At 38.8% G+C, this 17491-nt stretch overlaps 1 protein-coding gene across 1 annotated transcript; it reads right to left on the reverse strand.

The window, feature by feature from the left end:
- Positions 1-1514: 1514 nt before the first annotated feature.
- On the reverse strand, positions 1515-13199 carry soat2 (sterol O-acyltransferase 2). Its single transcript, XM_058630628.1, has 16 exons — positions 13040-13199; positions 10991-11077; positions 10628-10686; positions 10314-10441; positions 9801-9854; positions 9379-9486; positions 8449-8731; positions 6429-6504; positions 5526-5610; positions 4991-5036; positions 4709-4838; positions 4310-4407; positions 3776-3874; positions 3466-3601; positions 3010-3155; positions 1515-1703 (listed from the first exon to the last, which is right to left on the reverse strand). The coding sequence occupies exons 2-16, from the start codon at positions 11067-11069 to the stop codon at positions 1650-1652; spliced, it is 1581 nt and encodes a 526-aa protein (XP_058486611.1). The 5' UTR covers positions 11070-11077; positions 13040-13199; the 3' UTR covers positions 1515-1649.
- Positions 13200-17491: the final 4292 nt, after the last annotated feature.

Here is a 17491-nt window from a genome sequence, read left to right on the forward strand (position 1 = left end):
TTTTTTATTTATTTCCTATGTTCATCTGATGTTAAAAAAAAGCCTGTTTTTTCAGCAGAAGACATTTGAATGTTCATGTTGGATGCCAGTGCAGGACATTCTGCGGGGAGGAAAATAATCCACTCTGTGTGAGGAAGTGTTCATGTGCTCGTGGAAAAATATTTTTTCCATCTATATAGACTGAAAACAAACCAAAGCATTTCTGGTGGTTGCTGTAATTCCTAAGATAAGCCCTGCCAACAGTTCAGGTTAACTCTCAGTGCTTCGTAAAGCAGACATTTGTCTTGTGTGGTCGCTGAATAAGACTTGCATTTGCTTGACTCGGTATTAATGGATCTATTTTATTCCGGCCATGCTGCGGAAATTCCTGATCAAACCCAAAAACAAAACTGGATTTTTTTTGTCCTGTCCTGATAAAACCCAAGAAGAGAAGTAGAAGTTGTGAAAAGCCTGTGGTTAAACATTAAACTGGATGCATTTACACTGCCTCTATTACTCGCTCAATATGTTGTATCACAGCTTTCATCTCATCAATTTAATACAATATGTAGTTGAGTGAGCGCATCACAGATACATAATTAATAACGGGCTGTCAGCTCACTGCCCACGTTTAAAGTGGATGCTGAAATCTCACCAGGCAACAGTTCTGTCACGTAGACATCTGCACATCTGAATTACAACTGAAAGACAAAAATGACGGGTGTTTCTCTCTGTTTATCCAGCAAAGACAATGTTTCAAATTGGATCAACAACATGTTCAGTTTTAAGTAGAGTTAATACAAAAATACTCATATCTGAAATGACTTGTCCGTCCTGCTGTCTCACTATTATGGTGTGGGTGTCAGTTTACGGAGCATTACATCACTTATGCAAACACTGTTCCAATGATAATCCTTCCTCTCCTGTATGACTTCATAGGGAAACGACCGGCAGACACAGAGGCTTTGTGGTCACCTGATAAGATGTGTTTCCTGTGGTTGGTTGGTCGATGAACCTGCTCCTCTGATCAATCCCATGCCGTCTCAGTGACAACTAAGGCAGGATTACAAATGCAAATGCAACACACACATACACACACGCACACACGCACACACACACACTGCAAATGCTCTGCAGCAAAGCCTGCTGCTGACATTGATTTGATTCACAGATGGAAAACCGAGGACACTTTACTGTTACAAAATGAACGAAAAAATGTAGTTTTTAGAGTCATAGCTTCAGAAAAAAAATACACAAGAAATAATAAATTAATAAGCACACATATAGTCTACAACAAACTGTCATTTGGTCTGGGATGGGTGGTTAATAAAACATTTAAAAATAAACATTTTTTAACACTGTAAATTTTGTTCAATCTATGGACCAGATCATTCCTGTATAACTACAAAGGCTGCGTCAATACACTCCATCTATCGCACAAAAATCCTGAATCAATGATCTAATCATTTATTCCTGGGCCATAACCTTCATCCCCAGACGATTTAGTCAAAATGCATCTTTTACTTTTGAGTTATGCTGCTCTCAGACAGACAAACAAAACATAAGCTCCTTGGCAGAGGTCAAATAAAAATATACAGACAACTGTACATACAAAAACGTTTTTTTTTTGTTGTTTTTTTTGAAATACAGTCTTTTCAGCAGCAGATTCATCACTGGTAGCTGCAGGACCAGGATCGAGGGATCACCAGCTCCCAAAACGTATTCTGATACAAAAAACAAAACAAAAACAGGAGTTGTATTAATTAACATCCATCTATTGTTACATAGTAATCTTAAACATCTATTTTTAGACAGCTGTTCTCTGTGTTAAGCCTGTGTGTGTGTGTGAGAATGACAGCACAGGCTGCAGAGGAGGCCTCAGCAGAGGAAACACTGTGGTTCACAGAGGAGTAAGAAGTACAGCTGTGTCCAGCTGTCATGAAAATCCGACACATCTGCGACTTCATCAAACTCCCCCCGGTGTTTGGGGCGGGGGGGGGTATGGTGGTTAAATACATGTCAGAGTTTTAAAAATAATCACTTACTCGACACATGTTACTCTACTCACACGTGTGTGGTGTTATCGCTGCACAAATAAGTCAACGCACAAATAAGTACTGTCTAATTGCGTCAGTGTGATGCAGAGAACAACTGTCGATTTGTGTAGACAACGACACGGCGTGGAACATTTCTTGTGTCCGCGCAGCTTCTTCTCACTGAGCTTAAATCTGTCGAGCGGAAAAGTCGTTTATGTCCTCAAACACCACAATAAATCAATCAGAGAAGAGACGGGTGGGGTAAATACAAACATCTGCTGGAAGATACTTTCTGTCAGGTTTTCTTAAAGTCAAATTCAATTCCAGGATAAATTTAAAAATGCATTTATTGTTGCTATAAAATATAGTGGTGTAGCTGAGTGATTGATGCACTGGAATTATAAAGAGGCTGCAGAAAGAAAACCTGCATGTTTCTCACACTTAATTAACCCATGGTAAGTTGTCATGGGAATAATACACAACTCCTTATATGGACATCTGGGGGAGTGTGTGTTTATAGGTCACATATTCAGGCATTAAAAAATGTGCAGGTTTTTTCGTCTTATGTGTTGTTGATTCAAAGTTTATTCATAGCATTTTTAGTAGTGATATAAAGTAGCAATAATTGTGCAGAAGTCCCAAAAAAAAACATTTTTCTTTTCTTTTTGTTCATAAAAACGAGCCAAATGAACTTTGAACTGTTGCGTATTTCCAAATTTCACAAATTCAATTTGATTTTAAACATTTTGTGTACTTTTTGCTCAGGTGTGTTTATATAGTTGGTGAAAATGAACCTAGATTGCCTAGGTTGTGCTGGAATAAAGCTGAAAAAAAGGATATAAGACACTACCCACTGTACTGTATGATTAAACATAGTAATGAAAAAAAAACAGTCAAAATGCTCCGTGTTCTAAGTGTTAAAGTCAGATCGTGTATTTTTTTTACAGTACATGCAGCAGACGCTGCACTGTAAGGTGAGTAGACAGACACATACCTCTTTCCGTGGACAGTGTATTTGAGCGTACCACTCCTGACAGTACAGACACACCTGCACGCCCTGGCCAAGGAAGAGACACGCCCACATGATGACGTTGAACACGGGGCTCTGGCGCTTGTCATTCATGGTGAAGTTGAACACCACTGGAAGCAAATGAGAACAAACATTTATTTGTGAGGAGTTTATCTGTGAAGAGTTGAACATTAACTCTGTGTTTGTGTTATGTCTGTGTCATGACATGAGGTTGTTTGCGGAGGGGACAGTGGGTCAGACTGGGACAGCATTTAACGAAAAAAAAAAATAGACAAACAGAGAAGATTGTTGTGTATGGACAGTGAAACCTAGAAACACAGGGTCACTTGTGCACACAGACATGTACATATGCTTCTTTTAAACATCTCAGTTCATATTAAAAGTGAAAATTGTCTGTGGTGTACTGAGTCAATACTTCACCTCCAAATACTGCAAAGAGGCAGAACATCACAGGGTAGAAGAATCCCAAACCCAGGGCCAAGGCGTACTCGTGGACGACAGCAGAGACAATGAAGACGGAAAGCATGCCAGCTGTTCGGAATTTCCTCTTTGACAGCTGCAGGGATCAGAGAACAGAACAGAGAACACGTCAGGGTTTCGGTCAGAGTTCAGGGGTCACTGGGATTTCAGGACGAGTACATGGTCTTACATGTGACATGTAAGTGTGAAAAATAAAACCCATGCATCACTGCTTTGTTTGTCTATTTGTCTCTTGTGTGGCAGGACTTACCAGTAGGAAGTCTCTGTATCCGTAGTAATACAGCCAGTCATGAACCACCACATTCCAGGTACGGTAGTAGTTGGCAAAGGATGTAGAGTTCCACCAGTCCTGCAAATTTATAAAAAATAATAATTATAACATGTATATGGATCAAAAAGTATTAAAATATTATGTTCAACTAAACGAAGGATTTTGATGATGTATCTTGATTAAAAGTATGTCAAAATATGTTGTCTCTGAAGCTGAGTGACTGACATGATGCAATATTTGACATGTGGAAATTTTTGCTTATTTTCTGTGTCATCTTTTAACTGGATGGATAACCTCGAGGTATTATTTGATTTTGAAAGCAGAGTAAACTTTGGCGACATTCGATTGTGTCACCAGTCCTCAAATGACTCGAATAAAAGGGCAAAGAGAAAAGAGAAAATATCTAGGATTATTAAAGCACAGGGCTTATTTATCACCGTGTCATTAATGATTGTGAATCCTCAGAGGAGACGTGACGCCACAACAACAACACATCAACCATGCCATACACACCTTGTAGAACATTCTGTCAGCGAAACGCAGCAGCTCCCCAAAGAGGTTGAGCCAGCAGTGCAGAAAGGCAAAGAAACACAACAGAAGGAGCATAATACCTGAGACACACAAACAGAGTGGGTGTAAATACTCTTTTACTTGTGGCATTGCTCCCTGTTTTCACATAAGAATTGTAACTGAACACTGAAGCTTTTGTAGCAGCACTTACTCGAAAGGCTATTCACTAAAAGAGGGTAATAAAACATGCCGTGTCTTTAAATGACCTGCATCTGATTACAGGATTGCATAATAGCATCTTAAAATGGATCACCACCATCATTCTTGATTTACGCCTGACGTCCTGCTGCATGCCTGGAAAATCCACTTGCACTACAAAAACAGCCACAATAAGCACAATACCTGGTAATATTGAGTGGAAAACAGCAAGAACCATTGTCCGAATAGTAAATGTCTGGTTGGTCTCCGATCGGAAGACGGGCACACAGAGGCGCACGAGGATGAAGTAACCGTAAAACAGGCAACCCAAGATCTACAAAGAGATAATCATCAAAAAACATTTACAGTCATACCTTACAACAAAAGAATTATAAAATACCAACAATTAAAGCTATTAACCGCATGTAGTTTAAGATTTCATTGCTTATTCCAGCTCAGTATGACAGTGAAAGTGTCAAAGTTTACCATGGCGAGAGTGCAACCAACATAATTCCATCGTATGTGGGTGTTTCTGTGAAGAAGAAAAGAGAGCACGCTGTGTGTGAATGGGATTCCAATGGAGCTACATCATACTGTTATTTATGTTATATTTCATATTGCTTGATGACATCAGCTGTTTTTATTCCACATGGACATGATGCATTTTTCAAACACAAGGATTGGAAATGCCAACGTGCTTTTCAAACCACATCTTCGAGTGATGATTTGTACATATCTGCTTGTAAAAGGTTCTTACATTAAAGCTGCTGAAATACATGTTAAAATGCCCAGTGTATAACATAAGTAGATTTGTTAATTTCTTCATCCTTATATTTATTTAAAAAGTATACTTGCATACACTTGTATGTAAGACATCAACGTATCCAAAAGAGCTTTAACAGACATTAATATTCTTTTTTTTTTTAGGAAACCTCTCTTGAGTAAGAAATCCTGACCACTTCTTTGAATGACAGTTTTTTTTTGTCAGTTTGAGCAGCAACAATAACATGTTATGTCTCACCGGGGGTACGACTCCCTGTAGATGAGTGTAGGACAGAAGAGGAAGTACAGGTAACTCGATAATGTTGGGAATTTGGGAGCTTCTCCTGCAAAAAAACAGACACTAAAGTAAGTATGACCATCAAAGTAGAAGAAATCCATTTTTCCAAAAAATCTGGCAAGGGAATTTGTAGTGACGGGTTTACTTCAGTCGATAAAAAAGAGCTAAAATTGCTCTGAGGTGAAAATGTACGTATGCCACTTGCTTCTGCCTGCTAATACAGCAGCAATTAACATTTCATTGCTGAACTGCGAAGCAATTCTGTGCCTAAATGGAGAAATTTGCCAACTAATTACTGTCTTTGAAGTTAACTGATTTGGGTTTATTGCCAAATCGTTAAGCCATTAAGCCAAATGATCTACTCTAATGTTTATAATATCTTTCCCTGACTGCTTTTGCTGTACTTCAGTCTAGTTTTTCACTCTGGCTGTCATTTAAAACTTATGAAAGGTTATTTGTATTTAATACAAACATGTGAATATTATACAAAACTCATGCGGGTATTTGCAGTTTTCATTTATAACCTCAGATAAACCAAGTCAAACTGTGAAGTTTTTATTTTCTTCTTGGCAGTGAGTACATATTCATATTCCTGACTATTGGTTTTCTGCCCCATGTTTCATCGATTTATCTTTCATTAATAGACTTTTAAAACAGAGCTGCTCCTATATACACATACTCTCCCGGTTGTTTATGTGTTCTGTATACGTGTATTCAAGGTTAGTTTCACTTCAGCATACATCATTAGACGGTGACCTGCTGAGATCTGTTTTAGTCATTTTTCTCCAGTGTCTGGTGAGTGCCATTGTGAGTAATGATGCTGCCTGAGGAGTAAATACACCCTACATCAACACAATACAGTACCTTCCTTTGGCGTATTCTTCATTATAGCGGGAGCAGTTTCTCTGATGAAGGAGTAGCTCTTCATCACGAATCGAATCTGTGGGGAAATTGATACAGATAGATTTGAAGTAAGACAATGATGTATCGGTAATATTAGTTTCTGCGTCATCCGTCTCCATTTCATTCTCGGGCATGGGTGGCGGAAGAGGACAGTCTACATCATTATGGCCTCATTCCACAGTTCAGGTTTGGTACACATTGACCAAACAGTATATTCCATATTTTGTGTAATCATTTCTCCCGTGTAGCTCTGAAACACATCATTGTATCACAAACCGCAGTTTAGGCTCGATGCATCATCAATCTGCAAATAGCGGGAAACCACTTCCTCCATTTGCACAGCTGAGTGGTTTAAAGTCGTTTGTGCAGCAACTCGACAGCTTCCGAATAACAAAGACACTCCAGGTCAGATAAGGATTCAGGTCGAAGTTTCCCAAAAGCATCAAAGCAAGGGAGATTATCTCGCTTTCATTATCTTAGAGCTCAAATGGGTCTGTGAGGCCAGGGCTGGTGTAATAAAGAGGATGAAGAGGGTTTTCCAGCATGGCAGCACCCCTGTCTTTTTTAGTGGAGTCCAGTTGGAAGGCTGCCACCTCTGACCAGCAGACTCTTCTTATCACAGTGCTCCTGCTGGTGGCAGGGCTGCTTTTATAATTTTGGAGTACCAATTAATGTAATTTTATCTACCATTCATTGTATTTTAATTATATTATTATGTCATTCCTGGTAAGAATTTATAGGCCTGGGTTCTAAGCAGCTGTTCACGTGGCAATAAAATCCTGCACGTGATAAAATCACACTGCAGGAATGAATAAAAAATGTGACAAATTTAATGAACCTTTAAATCATTGAACAACCCGACAGTTTTCTACAATGATGATGCACCAAGCTCAGCCCTGCAGCCCCACCCTGGTTTACCATGGACATGGAAACCTAATGTTAGCCTTTGCTAAATCAAGCACAATAAATAAATAAATAAATAAATAGTGTTCACTTCTGCATGTAAATGAGAAATCACATTCTGTATTTTAAGAGTCAGGCAGAATAAAAGTGGTTTGTTGTGCGACTCTGCACTGGAACTGAGTATAAAATATTGCATCAAGGCTTGTCAGTATCAATGAGTCACAGAAAATGACATTCAGACTTGTGTGATCTTGTTTTGTCGTTTGGCATGTTTACAGTTCTACTGATGTAGCTGCTTTTGTTTATGTGTTTTAGCAACTGACACAAACACAGGTGAGCACAGCTATTTGCATTGATCTGTGCCACAGGTGCACCCATGGTCAACTGCCGTGGGAATAATACACAACTCCTTATATGGACATCCTGAAGGGGGGGTGTTTATAGGTCACATATTCAGGGTTTAAAAAATGTCGTTTTTTTTTTAATCTCAACCACCATATGGTCATCATCAAGTTATGATTCATTTTATATCACATTTTTAGTCATATAAAGTAGCAATAATTGTGCAGAAGTCACAAAATAGACTGGTTTTCTTTTCTTTTTGTTCATATAAACGAGCCAAGTGAACTTTAAACTGTGATATATGCTCCGATATTAAACATTTTGAGTACTTGTGGCTCAGGTGTGTTTATATAGTAATTTTTTTTCCCCATCAGATGGCCTATAGCTTGTGCTGAAAGGATATAAGACACTCTATATTGCACATTCTTATAGCCTCTGTATGTTTAAACATAGTAATGGAAAAAAGCAGCCAAAATGCTCTGTGTTCTAAGGGTTAACCATATCCAGATGACTAACCCTAACCTTAACTTAGCCTTAAGTCTTAGACCATAACTTAATGACTTCCTTCAGTAATGAACTTCTGTCTAAATGGGACCAGGTTTTGGTCTCTATGAGGACTAATGATCCTGACAAGGTCAGCTTTTATGCCAGAAAACATCCTGAAGAGGTAAGAGATACAAGTACATACATGCATACAAGTGTACACACACTCTCACACACACACACACACACTGACCTGCTCCAGTATCACAATGAACCGTGAGGCTGGTGGCAGCTCGTGGTTGATAACCACGTAGATCGGTAACAGTCCGAGAACGCAGGTCTGTGCGGCAGACAAGATGAACCCTATCCCCAGTGAAAGCCCCAGTTTGGAGGGGAAGACGTGGTAGACTGATCCCCAAAACCCGAGGGAGTAGTAGGGAACGAACAGGGTGTAGACAAACATCACAAGCCAGGCCTGGATGACTGTGCCCAGCTTCCCAAAGGCATAGAAAAGTAGGTCAAACTCCAAGACCAACCTGAGGTTTGGGAGAAAAGGAAGACAGGTGAGTCAAGGAAGAGCATTATACTATATAAGCGAGTATGTTTATGTTTCTATGATGACACTGATGATAATACCTGAGGTATAATGACCAAGAAAATAACTGCTTGTCAGTGCCATCAGGGTGATACTATATTTTAGTTTTGAACTGGGCGATGATATGATATTAAAGCATAAATGCTGAAAAGACCCCTCTGTTGATGATAATAATACAATAAAAATGCCCTCTCTTTGCAGCATGTCAGAAGATTTGCTTTAAATTCAACACACGACTACATTCCGGAATATTATTTTTCACCTGATCAGTTTACCATATCAAAATCAATGCTAACTGAGGGGGGGAATTCATCAAATCCTTTGCGTACACCAGAGTTGCCTCGTCTGCTGCCACGTGTTGATGTGAGGTGCATCAAAATTTATCACGACCGTGCTGCCCAAGGCAGCGGCAACACAAATACTGGGAGGGATTGACAGCACGATCAGCTGCCAGAAGAGCAGAGCAGTGGGGCAGATGATTGACGTGAGTGAGAAGTTTGTAAACGCTTCAGGATAAAAAGATTGCAATGATTGGATTCATTCATTCATTCATTTCAGAGTGATGAAGTTTGGCAACATGTGACACACCTGCCCTGGTCAATGTAGTCGACAGCCAGCGTGCTCAAGAAGAAGATGAGCAGCACGGCGATGAACATGTGGTAGATGGTTCTGATGTGATTGATCTCAAACAGTTCACTGGTGGACAGGAAGACAGAGACAGTAAGTATAAAGTAATATAAAGATTAAAAACAAATTAATTATGCTGTATTCCTTTATGTCCATATCTACATCTCAGTCTGTTATTTGGTCTTGTGATGTGACAAGCTCAAATTTGTCAAGTTAATCAATAGAAAACACATTTCTTAGAGGGTTAGACATAACTTGACATACATTTTTTTTTTATTTAAAACATTTTATGAAACAACTGTTTATATATATAAATATGTTGTTATTATGTATATATACACACTGAATAGGAAATCAATTGTCAGTCAGTCTTTTGCACTTACTCCAACAGTGATGGTCTGTCCATAAACACTTTGCCGTCATCCATTTTCTGAGATCTGAAACAAAACAAGAAGAAAAAACATCTAACAAACGTGCTGCACAGTCAAGGAGATGTGGTTTAATAGAGTCAAAAAATAAATAAATAAAATAATTAAATGTGGAACTTTGAAAACACAGAGTCGGAACCAGAGGGGGGTTATAAGGGGGCTCAGCCCCTCATTTGGATTTGGCTTCCTCTCTTTTAGTTTTATACATCTAGTAAAAATGATTGAGTACAGGAAATGATTGGCTCAGATACATGTGACGACTGTACTGTTTGTGCTGTTCTATTGAAATACAGCGGAGGAAATCAGGCAAGACAGCCCGAAATGGAAGTTTTTATTATTTGACCTCATCTGGCCCTCGACCTGGACACAGTTTTTAATTTCAGCCCCCTCTGTTAGTGAGTTTGACACCCCTGCTGTAGAGTATCGAGCAGACCCACAAGAAATCCTGTGCATTCTTCTGCTCCTCACCTTTTTGGCATCTTTCCATTTGCAGTCGGCTGAATGTTGGTGAAGGGCTGGATGGACTCAGCCAGAACTTTGTCAAGAACATCACTGAGCTGATCCTGAACCTGCTCCAGGACTTTTACCTTCAACTTCTGCGAGAGAGAAAAAAACATTAGCGATATTAGTTTTTGTTCCTTCAACCGACACACACACAAGGGACTGATCGTGTCCCACATATGCACATTATACCGAATTCAGTTTGCTCTGCGCAGTCATAACATTTTTCTTCTTCTCATGATTAAAATAGGGGAGACAGTGTGGCTATGGGAAATGAATACCTGTGCATGTTTCTGCCACTGTCTCAGATCTTCCTCCTGCACCTCACCCTGACTCCCAACTGCAGAGAAAATACAGGTTTTATATAATAATGTATCTGAACTACCAAACAAAAAATATTATAGCTCATATTTCTGCAGCTTGTCCAACAAACAATTTAGTTCAATGGGCTTTAAATAAGGTTATTAAAAATTATGTAATTTTTACAACACAGATGAAAAACACATACACACATTTCTATTATAATATTATGCTACATTCATTTTTTTTCTTCTATTCTATATATCTGTAGGTAATTACATGAGCAAACACATGGCAAAAAATAGACAATAAAACAATATTCACTATGAAATTATAGACCCTACCATCACTGGAGGGGTCATCTGACTGACTGGCCTTAATGTTGCGGCGCCACGGTCCCTTACTTGTCTCTGTGGTCGTCATGGTTACCACTAGAACACACAGTATAATTAACTGAGACAATGAGTGAAAGATCATGTGCATATCAAAGTAAAAATTGCATAAAAATTTCACATGGAGCCTGTGGGACTGATGAGAAAGATGTGGAAAAACCTCAGAGAAAATAACATGGCTAATAACTTCATATTATACAGGTAGCTCATGTCCTGTATGTTAAAGGAATACTTCAGCGATTTGCATGTAGCTTTGTATTCTAGTAATACAAAGCTACATGCAAATCGCTGAAGTATTCCTTTAAGACGAATAACTGATATCAAATCAAATGTTTTCGGGGCCACATCTGGTGTAGTCCTTGTGCTGATAAATGGGAGGGTTACATCGGGAAGAGCATCCAACACAAACACAATATCTGTCAAATCAATCAATTGTGAATTTCTCTGTGAGATGAATAAAGTATCTATCTATCTATCTATCTATCTATCTATCTATCTATCTATCTATCTATCTATCTATCTAAATGAAATGTGCAGATCATCCACTCTGGTGAGAAGCTGAAGGACAAAAAAAAAAGAAAAGAAAAGGAAAAGTGCTTTAATATTAAACAAAACTAAGTGCAACATGTGCTTGAAAGTTCCAGCGTGTATAGCGGCACAGCAACAATCTTTTACTCCATGTGATTCATTACAAATTTACCCTTTGTTGAGGTTTGATGATTTCGAGCCAGGAACTATAAATTGAGAGATTACATCAGGTCACTGGCTCATTGCCGGCAGCTTGCCTCACACTATAAAAAATTAATATTCCTGATGAGCACCAAAGTACGGGAGGTGAGATTACTCACATGAATCCCAAATTGTGAAAGTGCTCACTGTTCTGAAAGCATGATCACACGCTGTGTGTCAGTGGGGTTTGAACTGCAGTTACCTCCACTGGTGTAAGCCGTGGTTATTTTGGGTCAAGTCAAACGTAAACAATGAGTCTCCAGTGGAAGTTCACTCGTTTTCAGATAAGACACAAGTGTGACGGAGAGATTGAGTGCTATAAAGACACGGCGTGACCTCATTTTCTAATCCACGACGTTTGGTCGCTCGTGTGCAGAAAATGTCAAATTGCAGATGAGCTTTGAGCGGAAATACAGATAATGTATGACGTGATGGCGGGGGGGGGGGGGAGATTAAGAAAAACATGTTTTTGAAACAGATGAGTCATTACGTAACAATTCTGTGCAGAGTTACGTTTCAGATATGACTGTGAAGTCACTCGGATCAGTCTATCCTCAGGAATGCTGATATGGGCAACTGAACTACAGTAAACTCAAGCTTGATTTCTATTTTCTACGACACACTGGGAACGTTAAGGTTTAAAATTCAAATACCGAGTATTAGGCCTGGATCACTGATTACTTGATAGTATAATTTAAAGTCTAAAGTTCTTTTATAGTAGATCTTTAGACATATTATCTTCATTTTGTGGCTCTACATTCATTTTATTTGGGTGGAGAGAGGACAAAAATGACTCTTTTTATCTTAAAGGTTACAGACCCCTGTCCTAAACCAAACTTTGTTATGTTGATAATGGGTATTTGATACATTTAGTTATAGCTCCAACTTAAAATATCTAAATGGTGAGTCCATCTGAGATCATTCTAATCAGATCAGACAGGATATATAATCAGATAGGACATCTTCAGTGTCCCCACAGTGTTTGTGAGTGAGTGCCTTATCTTTTTAGAGGAACAAATCAATGTTGCATTGACAGACTGTGTCATTCTGACAAACGTGAAGTGATTAAATCCCACATTTCACGTTTAAAGTGATCAGAAAACGTTTTACTAAGTCAGTCATCGGTAACAATGAATTTACCTTATACTGGATTTTTGTCAGTTTTAAAACAACAATTTGTCGAAATGTGCTGAAATCCTAATAAAGGTGACAGATGTCAGATGTGTCAGGCTCATCATAAACAATGCCGTTGTGTTTTTTGTCTGTACTCACGCTGTCTTGTTGCCTCAGGCTCGGTCAATGGTCCTCAGGGCGAGAGGCTGTTTCAGTCAATGATTCCGAACTGAGACGACTGCTGGAGCAGGTTTAAGCAAGTCTGTGTCACAGTCTATTTTGTTTGGTGTCCTCTCCTTCCCTCGCTGCTTTTTTGAACCTTGTCCTATTGGCTGACACGACAAACCCTCAGGTGTCCAACCCCAGTTCACCTTTGACCACTTCAAAATATACATTGGCAGTGATTCGCTTTTCTTTCCTTTTGGAAAAGGACTGTTTTAAACTTCATTTACAGAGAAGAGGGAACATAACTTAGCTGTCGTGTTATTTTGTGACATGCAAACGAATATTTTTACAGCATCACAGTTAGATTACAAAGCAGTCACTCCCCCGAGGATTGTAGCTTACACAACTCAACACCAGTGAACTAAGAAAAGCTTTGCAGTAATGAATTGAAGAAGACATCTTGTTTCCTGCAGTTAAAGTTTTTAAATGGATAAAATTAGGATATGTATAGATCCCGAGGGGATAGATACTTGTGAGAAGTTTTTAGGAGATAGAACCCAAATCATACATGATTGGTTATTCAAAGGGGAAGCTATGACCAAAAGGGAATACTTACAGATTACCTTCCAGTGGAAATAAACATGTGTATATGAAAGTAGTCATAGACACGATAGAGTTCAGTTTGATATCATTTGTGTTGTGCAATCGCATAGTTTTCTGTCCTAGTTTTAACCCTGGCCAGTAATTGCAACAAACATTCCATCCCTGTTTGTCTTATCATCCGTGTTTTAAACTCTCACATCAAGTTGTGAAATATTTAAAACACTAGGGGAGTTTGGTGGGTTTTAGAGTACTAAGGGAGTCCTAATTCTTTAATTCACACAAACATTGTAAAGCTGTACTGATTGTTCATGCATTATTGAACAAAAAAAAATCTATCTACTTTAGCTCAATGAGGATATTGTCAGGAAAGTGACATGTGTGCTTTTATTTTGAAATCCACATTATGACACATGTTCTGCTATGTTATTATCATTATTATTATTTTGGGGGCTCTGAATTATTGTAAGGAGGAGGGGGAAATAAATCAACCACAAGTGAGACAACATTAATATAGATAAGCTCTTGCCTTTGTTTTTACTGTGCACCAGACTTAACCATGAGTCAAGGTGACATTTTGAAGTGCAGCATTTTCTTTTTGTTGCTGCTGATTAGTTTTGTGTCCTGAGACGACACCGAGATAAATCGCACGTGCTGATTTTACAGCTGGTTTTATCAGTGGGAATTTTCTGTCAGTGTAGATATGTTTTTCCATAGAGAAGTAGAAAAAGCTGCTTCTTTTACATGCTAAAAAGAGATTTAAGACAGCGTAGTAATGATATGTACACAGTTTCATCTTTATTGAAAGTTGTTTTTTTTTTTTTTTATCCCTATAACAGCACTGTTTCTCAGCAGCTACAGGAGAGAACCGCATGCACTAGATCACACACTAGAAACCGACCAACATACGTACAAACACAGACATGTTGCCACTGTCGTTTTAAACCACTCAGTCATTCTCGTCATAGTTCTACTTCTGTATACGTAGGCTACAGCGTCACATGTTACGGACCTTGTCATATATATATATTTTTTTTAGATTGGTTACAATTACTGAAAGACAAACAGTCAACAGAAATATGGAAAATAAAATCCACACTCGGTCGTTCAAACATTTACAGCTCAGTATACAACCATAACGCATGTGAGGAGAATAGCTGCAAAAACAAAACACATTTACATTCAAGTCATAGTTTCTATGCGTTATTTAAACACAGTACGTAAAGTCTTCTTCTGTTTTTTAGGGTTTTACCCTTTTGTAAATTAGACTGCTGCAATATCGGAGCTACTCTGAGCAAAAGAAACGAAGCAGAACAAAAGGAGGAAAGGTGTTGAAAATAATGTGATAAAGTGCACAATGTATTTTTAATAAGCCTCAGTATAACAGAACAGAGAGTACTGCGTCAATTCCACCCTGTACTTCAACATCGCACACACAGATCAACACTTAGACACTTTAACTAATGGGGGGGGGGGGGACAATCTTTAGAAAACTAAATTTCAAATGATCAGATTTACTAATACATAATATTTCATATAAAATATAGAAACAAATGATTTCAATGATACTGCATCTGATTTAATCCTTTGCTTCGACATCCTGGATTCATGTTATGGTCAAAATATGAAAAATGAAATAAACAGTGCTAATATTGTGAAACCGTATAAAATATACTGTACTTTGGGAACATTGTAAGAAATGTTACATACACTATAAAGTGCTGCAGGGTGAACTATACTTTACCCCCCTTTCAGGTATGTGCACAATCTCAACTTCGTCATGAAATTAAAGTATTTTTTTTTTTTTTTTTCATATTATTGAATTTAGCCAACACCTCTTGGTCCCCTGATATATACATAATTATACCTTCCCTTTTGTGCTTCTTCCCTGTATTTAGTAGGTGTCAAGTAAATATTTTAGATGTCACTTGCTAGTTGTGATCTAGTGCTTTACTGGTCTGTACAAAAGGGTTTCTGGTCCTTTTCCACTATGGTCCCAGCTCGCCTCGCCTCGCCTCGCCTCGCCTCGCCTCGCCTCGCCTCGCCTCACCACAGCACGGCACGGTTTAGGTTGGTTTTCCACTACAAAAATACCTACTCAATGTGGGCGGAGTCATCGTTGCACGGCTGCGTGAAACTGCGGTGACATCGTTTACACGCGATACACAAACAAGTGACTAGAGACTTGTAAAGCAGTGTAAAAACCACCACAGTGAATCATTACAATCAGTTAATTAAAACTATTTAATTATGTCACTGGACAGAAACACAGCGGCAGGGTCAGTGACCGTTAAATATTGAGATTTTAGACATTTCCCTGGTAGTTGTTGGAGATTAACCCACGCTTTTAGGATTGTTATGTCTTTTTAACTGATCTGCAGTTCGACATTTTTGACGGCACTCTGACCAATCGGTGGCCGGCAGTCTGACGACGTCACGCACAGTACATGCTCTGGTGAGGTTCCAAGCGTGCTGAGTAGGTACTATGGTAGTGGAAACGCAACTTAACCATGCCGTGCCGAGGCAAGGGGAACCAGTGGAAACACGCCAATACAGACACACACACACACACACACACACACGCATAAAAACCTCATCCCTTCACTGTCACCTCTTCACTATCTCATCCTGACTGGTCGATCAGGAGGTTTACAGTGTGTCAGCTCTAATACTGCACGCAAGTAACACAGGATATGTAATATAACTGCATTTTGGGGTCAATGGTCACTTCACTGGTGGGTGAGGTGCTACACCTGAGTATGTGTGTGTGTGTGTGTGTGTGTGTGTGTCAGTGTCAAACTGAATTATCTGCTGATAACCTACAATAACCCTCATTGTCCAACAAAGCTCATGACTCATTATGGATCATCTTTAAATGATTCACTCTAATCAGGGCTTTGGTTTCAGTCTGAGGCGGGCTCACAAAGAGCCACGCAATTAATCAACCCCCCCTAACTAATTAATGTTGGAGCAACAGCTGCGCACGAGAGTTCATTTTCATTCATTTACAGCAGCAGCGCAATAAAAAAATCTGACATCCTTACAATACGGCACACAAACACATTTACACACCTGAACAAACACAAATGCTCCACATTGACTGCGAAAGTAAATAAATAAGTGACATTGAAAATAGAGCCAACGATAAATAATTTATATTTCTTTCAAACTAGCAGTATAAAAATAGTTGCTACACATACCCTTTTTTTAAACTCTGCCATGCTTTTTGTTGAAATTACCCTTCAGGCAGTTTTTAGCGATAACCATTCATTTTGTCTCCTATAAACGTTTTTGTTTTTTTTTACTTGTTCAGATACTTTCCATATGATTTCAAACAAATGTACAACATGCTGTAGCAACTGGCCTTGACCTTTGGATGTTTCAGAATTGTATTTTAAGCAATGATTCAAATTCAGAAAAGACTCCAAAAGGTCCTGATGAGGAAAAGTGTGAGATGGTATGAGGTCTGTGTTTGTTGCCTGCATGTGTCCAGAGACTATTAACACACAGAGATGATCACAGTCTTACACTGAACAGCATGTTTCGTCATGACAGTCCCATGTATCCACATATGCTCACCCTGTGAAAGATCACTTGAGCACTAAGTTCGCCTCCTTACCTTCACAAAAGCTATATTTACTCCAGTTTGAGTAATGTTTGCTGCCATCCGAATACTTTTTTCTTTTTTTTTTTTTTAAGGAAACAATAAATTCTTGGCCTGTTATTAAATATTTATGTCCTCAGTAAAAATATACAGGCTTGTGGCCGAGAGCCACAGACAGGTTTGCAGTCAAATGATATAACACAATGACCTTTAAAGGAAGGCAATGGTGTCTGTCTGTCTCT

Source organism: Solea solea, chromosome 6, assembly GCF_958295425.1.
Source record: "Solea solea chromosome 6, fSolSol10.1, whole genome shotgun sequence".
Taxonomy (NCBI): Eukaryota; Metazoa; Chordata; class Actinopteri; order Pleuronectiformes; family Soleidae; genus Solea; species Solea solea.

Coding starts and splice junctions, on each gene's coding strand:
- soat2 (XM_058630628.1), bottom strand. CDS start 11,069: ATGACGACCACAGAGACAAGTAAGGGACCGTGGCGCCGCAACATTAAG. Junction 10,687..10,990: donor AGATGACCCCTCCAGTGATG/GTAGGGTCTATA, acceptor TTTTCTCTGCAG/TTGGGAGTCAGGGTGAGGTG. Junction 3,156..3,465: donor CCTCTTTGCAGTATTTGGAG/GTGAAGTATTGA, acceptor ATTTGCTTCCAG/TGGTGTTCAACTTCACCATG.